Raw genomic sequence first — 14917 nt, 5'->3', positions numbered from 1 at the left:
TAGATTTTGATCGGCTGGAGTGATGGAACTGATAGATTAAGAAGTCTGTTGCCTTTTGAACACCCCAATGTCAAGTCATGAAGACATTTGTCTGGAGCTAAAACAATGGCTACCAAATGCATGGAAAGCGTAAAAAAGATGCATTGCATTTTACAGGGCATATGTTGAGGCAAAGTGAAAAACAAGAATTTTTTTTTAGAAAAGACTCGTACATCTTCAACATGGCATATGGCGGTGGGAGGAGCTCGCTCAACAAAAGGTCCAGGCCAGAGGTCACACTGCTGTTTTCAATTCTTGGTCAAGAGAAGCTTCATACCTGCCAATTTGGGTTGGTGTCTGAAAATCTCATTATTAGCATTTTGTTTGCAACAGTCAGCCGGTGGCGGAATGGTGTCATGAGGCTGTAGCGTGAGGCTGGAGCTGGAAGGGTGCCTCCTTTCCCCAGGGACGTGATACCAGAGAGCAGACAAAAGGAGGATGAAGCACACCCAAAGTCATGGGATGGTCACACGGCATTGAAGGCACACTGTAATGTCACAGTGCAATCCAAAAAAATATCACTAGCATCAATGCAGCATACCCCAGATGGGCGTCTCTTTACATAATGAATAGAGTGGAATTTAGCCTGTAACCATTGAAAGTTCACACAAATAGAACATTTGATTGCATTTTACTTCTAGAGATTATCAGTACGACTAAAAAAAACAGTTTTACAGTTTCAGCTGTACCATTCAATGATTGGCTGAGCTACAAAGTATTGGCACCACTTTACTTCAGTGTTGCCACCTTGTGTTCATCACATAGGAAAGCAAAGGTCTATTTTACTCTTGCACATACCATCCACTACAAACACCGTCACTTAAATCGCAATGAGGAAAAGCTACCCGTCTCACATTCCAATGATCTGTTTACTTGAACAGAACGTTTGTGCACCTGACGAATCAACAATCCAAGGAGAAAAGATTTGAAGAGCAGCTCAATGTAGAAATGGATTCTTTCAGTCAGACGCTTGCTGTAAGGGCTGAACTAAATCACTAAGTGATGTGAAGAAAGATAACATTATCAGACCTTCCTGTCAATTTGAATGCTGAAACAATTTGGGGATATTAATTACACATGAATAATGTGTAATTAATACATTATTACACATAATAATGTGTACGATCACACCTTTTTAAAGAAGTAGGAAATCTTAACCTTTCTTGTCAGGTGTTAACAGGTCTTTTAGGTCTGATTTTCAGCATTTTACTAACCCAGACTTTCCCCTTTCCCATTTATCAGACGAATGAATGGTCATTAATACTTCTGTTCATCTATTAATGATATCATTAAATTGGCTGGATATCTAATTATAATATACTTTTAACCTGTGACCATAGGGGTCATTTTTTAAAAGAAAATCTTTTTATCAGCTTTTCTCATATTTATGAACAGTTATTACTTATATACATTACATTTTTCTTGCCTGCGCTAATTTGCTTTATTTTATAGAGAGGTTTGTTTTGTCCTTCATTTTACTAATTGCTACATACATTTTGCTGCCCTCTGGATCGGTCTATTATATCCCCCCCTTCCTCCCACCCCATCCCCGTTGGTGGTTTCCCCATTTTTCTACCTCCCCACCCCCCCCCAACCCCGGGTTGCACAGTCCTTTGGTTCTTCATCTTTTTTTCCCCTGGCTTACTCCTCGTCGCTGGCCTCAGACAGGTTTTGGAACAGGCCGACGAACTGCCCCCAAGTATCCAGGAAGCCTTCCTCTGACCCTCGGGTGGCGTACTTGATTGTCTCCAGGTGGAGAAATTCCGAAAGGTCAGCGAGCCAGTCTGCAGCTGTGGGTGGTGCTGCAGATCGCCAGCCGAGCAGGATTCTCTGGCGTGCGATTAGGGACGTGAAAGCCAGGGCGTTGGCCCTCTTCCCCATGTGTAGCTCTCGCTGCTCCGTTACCCCGAATATTGCCACCTCACCCCCACATTGCCTCGGAGAAGGCTGTCCAGAACCCAGCAAGCTTGGGTCAAGCCCAAAACATGTGGGTGTGGTTGGCCGGGCCCCTCTGGCATTGCTCACATTTGTCCTCCACCCTGGGAAGAACCTGCTCATTCGGGTTCTGGTCAAGTGCGCTCTGTGCACCACTTTGAGCTGCATTAGGCTTAGCCTTGCCCAGGAGTTGGTGGGGCTCACCCTGCTCAGTGCTTCGCTCCAGAGTCTCCATCCTACCTCTGTCCCCAGTTTGTCCTCCCATTTTCGTCTGGTCCCGTCCATTGGTGTTCGGGCTCTGTCCAGTAGCTGTCCGTATATTTTCCCACATAGTCCCCCCTTCTCGCTGCTTGTCGTATCAGGTCCCCTAATAGTGTGCTTTCTGGGGCCCCGGGGTACCCTACTGTCTCTTTGCGGAGGAAGTGCTTTATTTGGAGGTGTCTCAATTCCTGTCCTTTTGCTAGTTTCCACTTCTTCGTCAGTGTCGCCAGTCTGCGCCCTACGCAGAAGTCCCCGACCGTCAGTGTGCCCCCGTCCCACCTCCATCTTTTGAAGGTGGTATCTAGCATGGCTGGGGGGATTGCTGCAGATGGGGGCCATAGGGGACATTTTGGTTATCCCAAAATGCTGTCTTAAGGGTCCAAGTTCTCAGCATGGCTGCTACCACTAGGCTCATTGTGTACCTTGTTGAGGAGGATGGGAGTGCTGCTGTGGCCAGGGCCCGGAGGCATCCTTTACAGGATGCCTCCTCCATTTGTATCCAATCTGTATCGGGTTCTTGTACCCATCCCCTCACTTTTTCTGCCGTTGCTGCCCAGTGGTAGTATTGTAGGTTCGGTGGAGCCAGGCCCCCTCTGACTTTCCCTCTTCGCTGTGTCAGTTTGGGAATTCTCAGGTTCTCCTCTCCCCCCCCCCCCCCCCCCCCCCCCCCCACCCAACACAAACACCATGATTAACCTGTCTACATTGTGGAAAAATGCCTTGGGGATGAAGATTGGGATGGATCTAAACAGGAAGAGGAACCTTGGCAGTACGTTCAACTTGATCGTCTGCACTCTCCCCGCCAGGGAGAGTGGGTGTGAGTCCCACCTTTGAAGGTCTTTTCTTACTTCCTCCACCAGGCTGGTCAGGTTCCACTTGTGGATCTGTGTCCAGTCTCTGGCTATTTGGATCCCCAGGTAACGGAATCTGTTCTGGGCTGTTTTAAACGGGAGCCCTTCAGCTCTGTCCCTCCCCTTTTTGGGTTCACTGGGAATGTCTCGCTTTTGCCCAGGTTAAGTTTGTAGCCCGAGAAGGTTCCAAACTCTTTCAGTATTTGCAGTATTGCCTTCAGTCCCTCCTGTGGCTTCGAGACATAGAAGATCAGGTTATCTGCATAGAGTGAGACTCTGTGCTCTCTGTCTCTTCTCCGGATTCCCTTCCAGCTTTTTGCGTGCCATAGGGCTATCGCCAGGGGTTCGATCGCTAGCGCGAACAAGAGTGGGGACAGGGGGCAGCCCTGTCTTGTTCCTCTCTGTAGCTGGAAGTATTCAGAGCTGCTAGTGTTAGTTTGGACACTTGCATTGGGAGCGTTGTACAGGAGCCTCACCCAGGCAGTGAATCCTGCTCCTAGCCAAACCGTTCCAGAACCTCGAGGAGGTATTTCCATCTGTTGGATTTAGTGACCCAGAATGGCTGTGATTTGTATTTGACAAAATTTGTCTGACTCCTTTGAGTTCAGTAAGAAGTCTTACCACACCAGGTTAAAGTCCAACATGTTTGTTTCAAACACTAGCTTTCAGAGCACTGCTCCTTCCTCAGGTGAATGAAGAGGTATGTTCCAGAAACATATATATAGACAAATTCAAAAATGCCAGACCATGCTTAGAAAGCGAGCATTTGCAGGTAATTCAGTCTTTACAGATCCAGAGATAGGGGTAACCCCAGGTTAAAGAGCTGTGAATTGTCTCAAGCCGGGACAGTTGGTAGGATTTCGCATGCCTGACCAGATGGTGGGGGATGAATATAATGCGACATGAATCCCAGGTCCCGGTTGAGGCCGCACTCATGTTTGCGGAACTTGGCTATAAGTTTCTGCTGGGCGATTCTGTGTTGCAGGACGCGCGACAATGCAGAATCACCGAGCAGAAACTTATAGCTGCACTTGCTCAGCCTTCAGCCTTCAGCCAGCTCGCAACAATGGCGCCGGGGAGACCGGCCCAAGATTCAGGGATGCTGACCAGGGGAGGCTCCTGGACGCGGTGGAGGCCAGGAAGGATGTCCTGTTCCCCCAAAGGCCCCGGACGGTGAGCCATAAGGCAGCCAGTGCTGTCTGGGACGAGGTGGCGGCAGCAGTCAGCTCGGGCAGTGTGACCAGCAGGACTGTCCTCCAGTGTCGGATGAAGGTTAATGACCTACACCAGGCAACACGAGTGAATAGACACCAACGCCTCACACCCCAAAGGAGCATCCCCCAAAGTGACCCCCAACCCTCCCCCTTCATCACCGGAGGACCTGTCAAACGCGAGTAGTGATTGCCTTACTGACTGACCCATCCCTTCCACCGACCACAGCCGACGGCATCGGCCATCCGGGGTGGCCCCCTCTCCTACTCTGAGGAGAACACCTCGGAGGAGAGCTCAGAGGGTGCAACTGTTGTACAGCACAGCTGTCGTCCCCACCCTCCACCAGCGCGGATAGACACCTTGGTGGGAAATGTTAGTGGCCAAGCCTCTGGGGCACAATCTGGTGAGCACCACACTGCTGCTGATGTATGTCTGGTGGAGGCAGGAACCTACATGCGAGTCACCAGTTGGAGGTCTGCTGGATCCCTGGACCCATCTCGGTTCCAGCTTTATGCTTAACCTCTGGAACAGAGTTACCCAGGGCTGATGGGGATGATAGAGACCAACCTGGACTTTCAGAGGGAGATGTCAGCGTCACTCCAGCAGATCCATAGCCACTTGGAGGCGTCCCTGAGGCTAAGGACGTGGGAAATGGCACCGGCAATGAGTGAAGGTGTCGAAAGCGTCACGCAGTCAGTGATGGCCATGGCTGAGGGTCTCAGCAGTATGTCTGCCTCACTGGGGGATGTCACCCAGCACCAGGCCGACCTTGATGGGATTTTGCGGGACATGTCCCGCTCTCAGATGGGAATGGCTGAGGTGCTGTAGAGCTTCTCCTAGTCGCAGGTGGGCATGGCTGAGGCACTGCAGAGCATGGCCCGGACACTGGGGGATGTGTCCCATTCACTGAAGAGCATCACCAAGGGCTTCGACAAGATGGTGGAACCACCAGATGATGCAGGGGCAGCTGGGGCTCTAAACTGCTGCCCCTCCATCCCAAGGTGAACCCAGGACCCTTGGGCAGCGATCGGGAGGCGGGTCCGCTGAGTGCCAACCAGGGCCTGTCCCATGGGGCAGCAACGGCGGCCACCAGCACTCCCGAGTTGCACCCCCCTGATGAAGCCGCAACTCGGGATCAGCACATGACAGGGTGGCACGGCTGTGCATGTGCCACCGACAAGTGAGCTGGGGCCCTCCGGCCCCAGAGGATACCTACCAAGGGCATTGAAGGCCACGGGATGAGGTAAGCAGCTGGCTACCTCCACCTCAGATGTGCATCCTGGGGAAAAACTAAGCCATAGCGGTAGAGCTAGGAGGGCCAGGCACATTGAGCATCACTGAGGGCACCGGGGTAGGGGGTAGGGGTTAGGTAGGGAGTGGGTAGAGGCTGGGGGCCGGGGGGGGGGGGGGGGGGGCACTTTTGGAAATGGGGTATTGTACAGCACATTAAACAACTTTTTACACAAACATTACGATGCCTCTGTCACTTTCTTCCGCAATGCGGGCTGACACCCTGGACCATTTGCCTGTCTCTCCCCGTGGCACCCACCCACCCTCCAGCTGTGGTCATGTTCTGGGAGCTGTCTGCTATCCCCTGGGTATTCGGATGTTGGCTGCTGGGTGTGTGGTGTTGAGTCCCACGCAGTGTCCAGGCGTCAAGGTGCAATCGGAATGATAGGCAATGACTCCCACGTGCTTTACTAAATGGTCTGTTTACCCACAAAATCCAATTGGCATGTGTCAAATGCTCACTGTAGGTAATTTAGACATTCTGAATTCTCCCTCAGTGTACCCGAACAGGCACCGGAATGTGGCGACTAGGGGCTTTTCACAGTAACTGCATTGCAGTGATGTAAGTCTACTTGTGACTATAAAGATTATAAAAAGATCATTATTATAACCACGATTGCCAATTCCTTATTAACGATTGCCTTCGGCTGTGCAACTAGAGGCCTCAGCAGTCGGTGGGGGTTATAGGTGACTGATGGGGCAGATGGACAGGGACAGTGGTTGCCCCCAGAATGGCGTTAGGATCCAGGGGTTGGTATGGTGGTGCCGTGAGCCAATACCCCCCCCCCCCCAGTTGCCCCCCCGAGAGCCTCGCCCTACTCTTCCATGGCGGCCCACCTCTAATGAGGGTTCCCCAACCCCCGCCGAGCACTGGGGTGGCAAGTCCAGCACCCCAGGTCTCTTTGCCTGTGAGCAAAGATGGCTACTCCCCACCTCGGCTGCCCATGGAATCCCTTCCATCAGGTTCAGGTTTTTAAAAAGGGGTACTAATCGGGGCCAGCGTGAGCACTTGCTGGGGAAGTCGGTGAATGTCAGGAGACCGGTGGATGACAGGTGGCTCTCGTTAATTGTATGGAAATGGGGCTTAAATGGTGATAATTGGTTTCTAGTCACTCTACGGTGAGATTCCAATTTCGCATAGGGCAGCGGGATGGTTGCATCGCAAACTGTTTGGCGCCTGGCGTGGTTCCCGTTTTTGACTTCTGCTATTCACCGGCCTCGTTACGCTTGAGACGAGTGTAACGAGGCTGGAAGATTGCACCCATAGATTCTGCCTCCACCGCAATCACTTTTTTCAACAGTATTGATTCGGAGATCCCTTCATAGGTGTCAAATGAACTCAAATTAACTAGCTTCTTTGGGAGTATGCTCCATATGCCCCCCACTATCCTATAGGGAAAGAAAATATAATCAATCCTGCCTTTTTTGGGATTCATATATATCCTCACAAGGGTTACTACTAAATCCTAAGTATGGTTTGGAATCTACTTTTACAAAATTATATAGAGCGCTTTTTATTGGCTATATTTTGTTACTGATGTAGTATGGTGACATACCTCATGGAATACAATAGTCTTAACATGCCCCCATCACTGTTGTGTTGTCCTGTGGATTTATGCAAAATTAATTGTTCAATTAAATCAAATTAAATAGTTATTGAACGAGTATTGCTGTCTGTGACTCTGCCTGTGTTGTAGTATTGGTGATGTTTCACTATTACAAAAACTACTGTATAGCAAGTTACAGACACATTTTAAGGTAGTCCACACAGGGCCATTATGATTGCTAGCAAGACTGAAACATTGCAACACCTTGTTATCCCTTCACCTATTTACTACTGATTGCACTGTGCACTAAGATGAAAATATAGTGATTGTATATTCAATAAATCAAAGTAATGGTTATTGAGGATATACATGGGCAGTGTTAGACGCAGCCTTGTATTAAGTTGTATCGCTTTTTGACAAATCAGCGGAGTCACTGGTGGGAATCACTGAAGCAACATTCTGTAGTAATTCATATGGCTCAGAAGGGTCTTATGCCCTTGTACGTTCAGGCCAGATTCAGGATTCTGCTGGGGGCAACCCTATAGTGACATTCCTGCATCAATGGTTCCTGACACATTACAGTTGCAGTTTGGCAAAACCTGGTTGAAACTTTGACAACAACCATCTGCCCAACTCCAGAATACAAAAACATCCAGGGGTGTGCCATCATTTGAACACATCAATACACATAATCACACTGCTTTTGATTACTCCTAAAGGAAGGAGTGTTGGTATATATCGAGTTGAACACTTGCTAGGAAGCAAAAGTCATTAGTTAATGTCCCGCTTAACATTGATACAATCCTAACAATTAGCCAACAGTACAGAATGGTTTTAAAGGAAGAGGGGACACATGACAGAGGCTATGAAATTGTTTTGGGATAATATACTTTTCCAAGACTTGTCCTATGAACATATGCATGACAGAGATTTTTAAACATCTTGCCTTGCATCCATTGAAATCTCATTTGTTGCATCAGAAATCCTGAATGAGTACAATGTACCATTACAAATGCACAGAGGGTCATTTCCTCTTGGGTTTAAATGGCTTGGTTGGACAGGTCAGAGAATCCTGGAACTGGATTATAATAGCAGCAAATCTCAAACAAGGAAGGTCCCCACTTCTATTCTCAAAGCTTGGTTCTACGTTAAACACTGTTGTTATATTTTCAGATCCCTTAAAAAAAAGTGCATTTTTAAAAAGCCATTTTGGGGCGGCGGGGGGGAAATGGGGGTGCTGATGGAGAGAAAAGACGAGTAAATGTGCCAATGTCTCTTATATAAATAGTGATGAGCAAACCATTTTCGACAAATGATAAAGTACAGCCAATATGATAGCTAGTGAGTCAGTCACAAACTGTTCAACTTCGGCAGCACTACCCTGTGGTAAGGAATAAAATAAATACCCAAGAGCCAAAACACATCACATCTGCTCAGTATCTCACGGACATCAGCAAAGACAACAATCCATCTCTCACTGTGTTTTATGCAGCATGAGAGAAATTTCATTGCACATGATATCATTCAATGTTCTCACTACCGCAGATAAAGCGGAACCATAGTTCTGCCCCTCCCTTCTGTTCAGACCCTCTTGGTTTAATCTATAGTTTTATGCACAAAGCTATTTGAGAACAGCCATCTGCAGACCACATGCATACAAACATGTATTTACACATATGCACACACACCCACACCCACAGGCACACACCAGTGAAACCATGGTTCTGTCTCTCATTGGTACACTGCAGTTACAGGACCGAGACCAAACAATCATTCAATAATTTGCCAGGCAGTCCCCACGCCAATTATCCGGCTTACTCCATCTCCTGGGACCCTACTCACCGTGGTCTCATCCTCATGGAGCACCTGATCATAGCCACTCAGTGCCACACAGAAAATAATCGCTGTCACATCTTCAAAGCAGTGGATCCATTTCTTTCTCTCTGACCGTTGGCCTCCCACATCAAACAGCCTGTGAAGAAAATATAACATTTTATTTAAATAAGGCCTGGTGACTGACAAACCATTCAGCTATGGGATGTGGAACTGACAGATAGCAACCACAACATTCAGCCTGACTTTCCTAACTGTCCACAAGACTAAACACCTAGAGGTGATATCGTGTCATTCCCATGCTGTCCTACATGGAGCAGTAGTACCTGTCCTTGTGATCGCAATTCCCTTTATGTGGCGTTTCTGATCTTGGCTGAGGAGGCCAACAAGCAGGATTGGCTAGTGAGGCACGCTATTTGTAGCAGTCAGCTGCATACAATCTGTGGGGCAGGAGCCAACATGCACAGGGTTTGATAGGGTAAGTGTATAAAATATATTTATGGGAGAATCCAAAACCCAGGATCAGAATGATAAGACTGTCAGTAATAAATCCAGTAAGGAATATTGGGGAAACCTTTCTTGTAATGCAGAACAAGGCCAGCAGCGCGGGTTCAATTCCCGTACCGGCCTCCCCGAAACAGGCGCTGGAATGTGGTGACTAGGGGCTTTTCACAGTAACTTCATTGAAGCCTACTTGTGACAATAAGCGATTATTATTATTGTTATTATTATCATACTCAATGTGGTGCAAATGTGGAACTTGCTGCAACAGAGAGCATCTGAGGCAAATAGCACAGTTGCATTTAAGGGGAAGCTGGATGAGCAAGATATAAAAGGTTGTGCTGATAGGGTTAGAAGAGAGGGAATCGGAAGAGGCTCAACATAGAGTATAAGCACTGGCATAGACCAGTTGCACACAATGCCCTGTTTCTGTGCTGTGCATCTCTTCCAGCCGTAACAAAATATCCCTTCATCAATTGGAGCTTACAGTCCACAGTCCCGTACTGACAAGAGGCACTGAAGTAGAAACTGTTGTTTTTGGAATTCACCGTGCTGTGCAAAGTGGACAGTGGGTAGCACCCAGGGCAATGAAAGAATGGCCCTACGTAACAGCATATATTTCAGTGAGGCAACTGCAGTGGGTAAGCATATGACACAAGGTTGGCATCTTGGAAGGTGACAAAATGAGTGTGGGCTGGGATAAGACTATGTGGAAACCCAGAGAACAGAACTGTGAACTGACAGGGTAGGTGACAATAATGGAACTTTGAAGAAGCTAATCATCTTGGTGAGATCATGTGATGTTAAAGATCAGCTTGATTGATTGAGACTAGCTTTCCTGATCTCACTATGATTGATGCTCAGTAGGAATAACTTCAAGTATATACTCTCTGGGGGACTATATCCCTCTTCTGATCCATAATCACAGTGGCAAAACCTCCTCATGTACTTAGATAATTCAAAATTAATATACATCGGCCTAACTTCATAAATACAATAACCAAATGACCCTGAGATATAAAAACATGGGCGTAATCCCAATATATACAATAGATACAGGTTACTTGCTACGCAGTTACATACAAAAGTGGTAGTCATCATACGTAAATTGATAGTAGCCCACATACTGAGCCCAAGATAGCAGCCCTAGATACCACATACTGTGCCCAGGAACATGATAATAAATGCTAGATATAGGTCTGGGAAAAAAGTTCATGGGTACTAGTTATATTACCAGATAGAGGTGTCTGCATACCACCCAGAAAAAGGCAGAGGATATTTCCAGGCTGAATCACTGCCTCCAGGAAGAAAGCTTTGCAGCCCTCAGGCATTTGTTTATAGAATTAGTTTAAAATTCACCTGCCACATCTCTTTCAGTGCAGCATCCCTCTGCTTGGAAAAAGACAATAGTTAAAAAAAGTATATAAATTTAGAGTACCCCATAATTCTTTTCCAATTAAGGGGCAATTTAGCGTGGCCAATCCACCTAACCGGCACATCTTTGGGTTGTGGGGGTGAAACCCACGCAGACATGGGGAGAGTGTGCAAACTCCACACGGACAGTGACCCGGGGCTAAAAAAAAGACAATAGATTTATTGGGGTTGTAATTTATTGCCCTTGAATTTGTTTTTTTTGGCTTCCAGTTGTAGCAAGACAATTGCATCAACATCTCAATGCAACCAGTGTAGGCTAGGACCAGGCCTCTCAGTGGGATAACAACACCCAGGCATTCTCAAAGTGTACCCTCGCAATGATTGCCACGGCTGGTGAGGAAAGCATGCATGTAGAACAGCTGCATGATTAGGAAGGTATTTTTCCCACAATAAAATTTGCACGGCTTTTACTTGAACTTTTATTTAGACTGTTTTGCCTGGAGTCAGTTACAAGCAGTGTAGACAGTGTCCATATTTTAATGGTGTGTGCATGTCCTCTTGTGACGACTGGAAGATTTTAGGAATATTGGTTTCAAAATAGTGGGACAATTTAAGGGTTAAAAGTCTGGGAATATAGTTTGTTTCACTGCAATGGTCATGTTTTTAAAAATGATTTTGTTTTGCTTCTGGGAAACAGGTGAAATTGACTAGAGGAATGTGTTTTGAATGGGGGAGGCCCTGGGGAATAATGTGCTTTTGAAGCCTGCAAAGTTTATTTATTTTTCAGCTTGGGGAGATGAGGTAATTGCTGGGTGGAGCCCAGAAAGGCAGAAATGCAATGAGTTTTGGAAGAAGCTTTGAGAGAAAAAGGAGCTGAATTCTGATCTGCCTGACCCTGATTCCACAACTCTTTTCCAGTAGGATAGTTAAAAAAAAGTGATAATATTTTAAAGCACAGCAGTCTTGTCTGAAGACAAGGAAGAGGCTGAAACAACCTAGTTGAAGCAGCTATTTGAAGATTTTCAGTCAGAATCTACAGGGGTTCTAACCAGGGCCCGAATCAGTTCTGCAAAGCAAGTGTTAATCTATGCCCTGCTAATTTTAAGGTAGATTGAGAGCTGTATATTTATTTTCTTGTTGTTTAATGGGAATTTGTATAGTAGTGTTAAGGGGCAATCGTAAGCTATTCTTTTCAGGTTTGAAGTTGAAAAGTTTAGGGTATTGTATTCATGATAAAGTTTTGTTTTAGAAATACCAAAGCCCTATTTTTTCATAATCACTCCTGGAGTGAAGCATTCTTTCCACACAGTTTTGAATCAGACTAAAATTTAGGGTTTCGGTCCAGCATCCTAGCCACTGCTGCGTCTGGTCTGGGACCGTAACACTCTTTTATTCCCACCATAATAAAATTAACCTTACTCTGAGTGTTTTGTCTGAACATATGGAGATTTAACCTGAAATTCTGCTCAATTACACCTATTAATATACATGCACGCATTCAGACACACAGGAAAGGGTTTGTGTACTTTCAGTTGATTATTGACATCAGTTGATCCCCATTTGAGCCTGCAACATATAAGTGCACCAACAATAGGCAGCTCATGACTGCAGCCAGAAATTCCACTGGGTAACTGGAAAATAGTAGCAGCACCACAGTTCAGAATGGGATCGACTGGTGCCAGTTTTACTGGAACTTCTTTTTGGACAGATTCAGGGAACTGTGTACTTGGCAGAGGTCAAAGGTGCTAAGTGCTAATTTGGGTACAAGGTCTTAACCTTGATATAATCTAATGGGAATGAACTAACATGGGTATAGACTAAATCTTGATCGAGTACAGGGTACCGTGTACCAACCTGAATACAGTAATTAACGTTGTTCAGAATGGTCTGTGTAGTCTGTTTTTCAAATTGATTATGTAATTGTATTGATCTGGTGTGCATCAGTTAAAATTTAATCCCTGGAAATAATAAAGTTTAATAAAATGTAAATTTAGATCTTTGAAAAGGTTAATGATTAAAACTCTGCAGTCTATCTGTGCCCACGCAGACTAATTAATGAAAACCACCTGCTATCAACTCCCGTGAGCCACACAATCTCCTATCTGCATGTTTCTCGAACCGTTTCCGAAAATCACTCAATCAATCTTTTCAAAATTTTAAAAAACCTTTTGAAGTGCAAACTGGGGAAGGGACACAGTCTGAAACACTGCCCCAAGGATCAGAACCTCCACCTTACAGGGAAAAAGCAACCCCTTTGCACTTGCATCAATGTTTACACAACAGATCCGTTCCTAAATAAATTGGTTCTATAATTTGTTTGGACTCCTCTGTGATTGTGAGGTATTAGGCTGAACATTGGATGAGTTAATCAGAAATCAGAGTTCAAATTCCACCACCACAAGTTGTAAAGTTGAAATTGGTCATCAATAGGCAACATTTTTAAAAGAAACAAGCACAATGCTGGATTATTACAAAAGCCTCCCAAATCCATGCCTACGTTTCCAGCAAATCCAAATTTAAACCTCTCCAATCAGGTTTTGGTACAGCACTGACACTGTCCTAATGAAAGTCACAAATGGCATCTTCTGTAACAGTGACCCATCAGCTCTCCTCAATCTCATGGCTGACCACACCATCCTTCTCCAGTTTCGAGCTGAGTGGAACTGCTGTTGCCTAGTTTGGCTCTTCCATGTCAAGTCTCAGCCAGAGCTGCTCCAGCACAGGCTTCTGATTCCTGCTCCATTATCATTAATTCTGGAGTCTCTCAAGGGTCTATTCTTGGTCGTTTTCTCTTCCCCATCCACATGCTTCCCCTCGGTGAGATGAATGGGTGTTTGAACAAATTAAGGGGCTGGATTCCCGCCGGCGGGATGCTCCATTTTGTCGGCAGCCCTGGGGTTTCCCGACGGTGTGGGGCTGCTCCTCAATGGGAAACCCCTTTGACCGGCCGGCATAATGGAGCATCCCACCGGCGTGCTGAAACAGAAATGTGGCGCAGCGAGGCGGAGAATCCAGCCCATGATCTTTCTCACTAATTGCCCCATAATGGCACATGTTTGATGAATTATAAAACATACAGTGCAGAAGGAGGCCATTTGGTCCATCAAGTCTGCACCGACCCATTTAAGCCCTATCCCCGTAACCTAATAACCCCTCCTAACCTTTTTTTGATCACTACGGGCAATTTATCATGGCCAATCCACCTAACCTGCCCGTCTTTGGACTGTGGGAGGAAACCGGAGCACCCGGAGGAAACCCACGCAGACACGGGGAGAACGTGCAGACTCAACACAGACAATGACCCAGCAGGGAATCGAACCTGGGACCCTGGTGCTGTGAAGCCACAGTGCTAATCACTTGTGCTACCCAATTATATTTTGATATGATGGGGAGTAGCGCTCCTTTGTGGGAATTTTGTTTCTGCCCTATTTAACTGGACTCACCTGAAGTGGAGGTTTTTGAATGTAAAGTGAGTTTCTACGATGCCAGTGGTCTTCACTCTGGTTCGGAGGATATCCTGCTCTGTCGGTTGGTAATCACTCCCTCCAATCCGATCTAAGCTGTCTAGGTAACTGAAAGAAAAGAGAAGCTGTTCTGAATCAGGTCCTCGACTGCACAGTAAGTGCTGGAGTGCCCAACAACAATGTACAGCATCACAAAGCGATCGGAAGCCTCGAGAGACATTTTACAATTGTAAATCAATCAAATAATTATAAGGAACATGCTCTTCTCCAGAGAATTACTCCCAATGTCAGCAGCATATATATAGATTTGCAATATTCAACTAGTCAACAGAAATAGACTGAAGTAAACAAAATGTTCAGCAGAATTCTTTGCAAGCCTGTGAGAAGGGGCTGACCTTCCCTCTTCTCTTCAGTCAGCCACTCCATGACATTTGGATGAAATGAAACTGATGGCCGCTTTTTTGCCAAATCGGGTGACCGAGCTATCGCTTTGGAAGGCTTTCCATTCTGGGGGGTTGGAATCACATCTATTAAAAAGACTAAGGGGTAGGGACAAGAGATTTTTTTTGTTGTATACAAGTTAAACTATAATTAAGGAAACATGAACTCT

General features: G+C 46.2%; 1 protein-coding gene across 2 annotated transcripts in view; it reads right to left on the bottom strand.

Annotated features, from left to right (window-relative positions):
- gnao1b (guanine nucleotide binding protein (G protein), alpha activating activity polypeptide O, b) overlaps window positions 1-14917 on the bottom strand; it is a 283425-nt gene that overhangs the window by 24974 nt on the left and 243534 nt on the right. For both annotated transcript variants that reach the window (XM_038806936.1, XM_038806935.1), the window contains exons 5-6: window positions 14287-14415; window positions 8978-9107 (exon numbers count right to left, since the gene is read on the bottom strand). In XM_038806936.1, coding sequence (XP_038662864.1) covers window positions 8978-9107; window positions 14287-14415 — 259 coding nt within the window. The remainder of the gene's footprint in view (window positions 1-8977; window positions 9108-14286; window positions 14416-14917) is intronic.

Source organism: Scyliorhinus canicula, chromosome 9 (assembly GCF_902713615.1).
Source record: "Scyliorhinus canicula chromosome 9, sScyCan1.1, whole genome shotgun sequence".
In the NCBI taxonomy this organism is placed as follows: domain Eukaryota; kingdom Metazoa; phylum Chordata; class Chondrichthyes; order Carcharhiniformes; family Scyliorhinidae; genus Scyliorhinus; species Scyliorhinus canicula.
The sequence above is the reverse complement of the archived record's forward strand: the minus strand, read 5'-3'. Positions and strand labels throughout refer to the sequence as shown.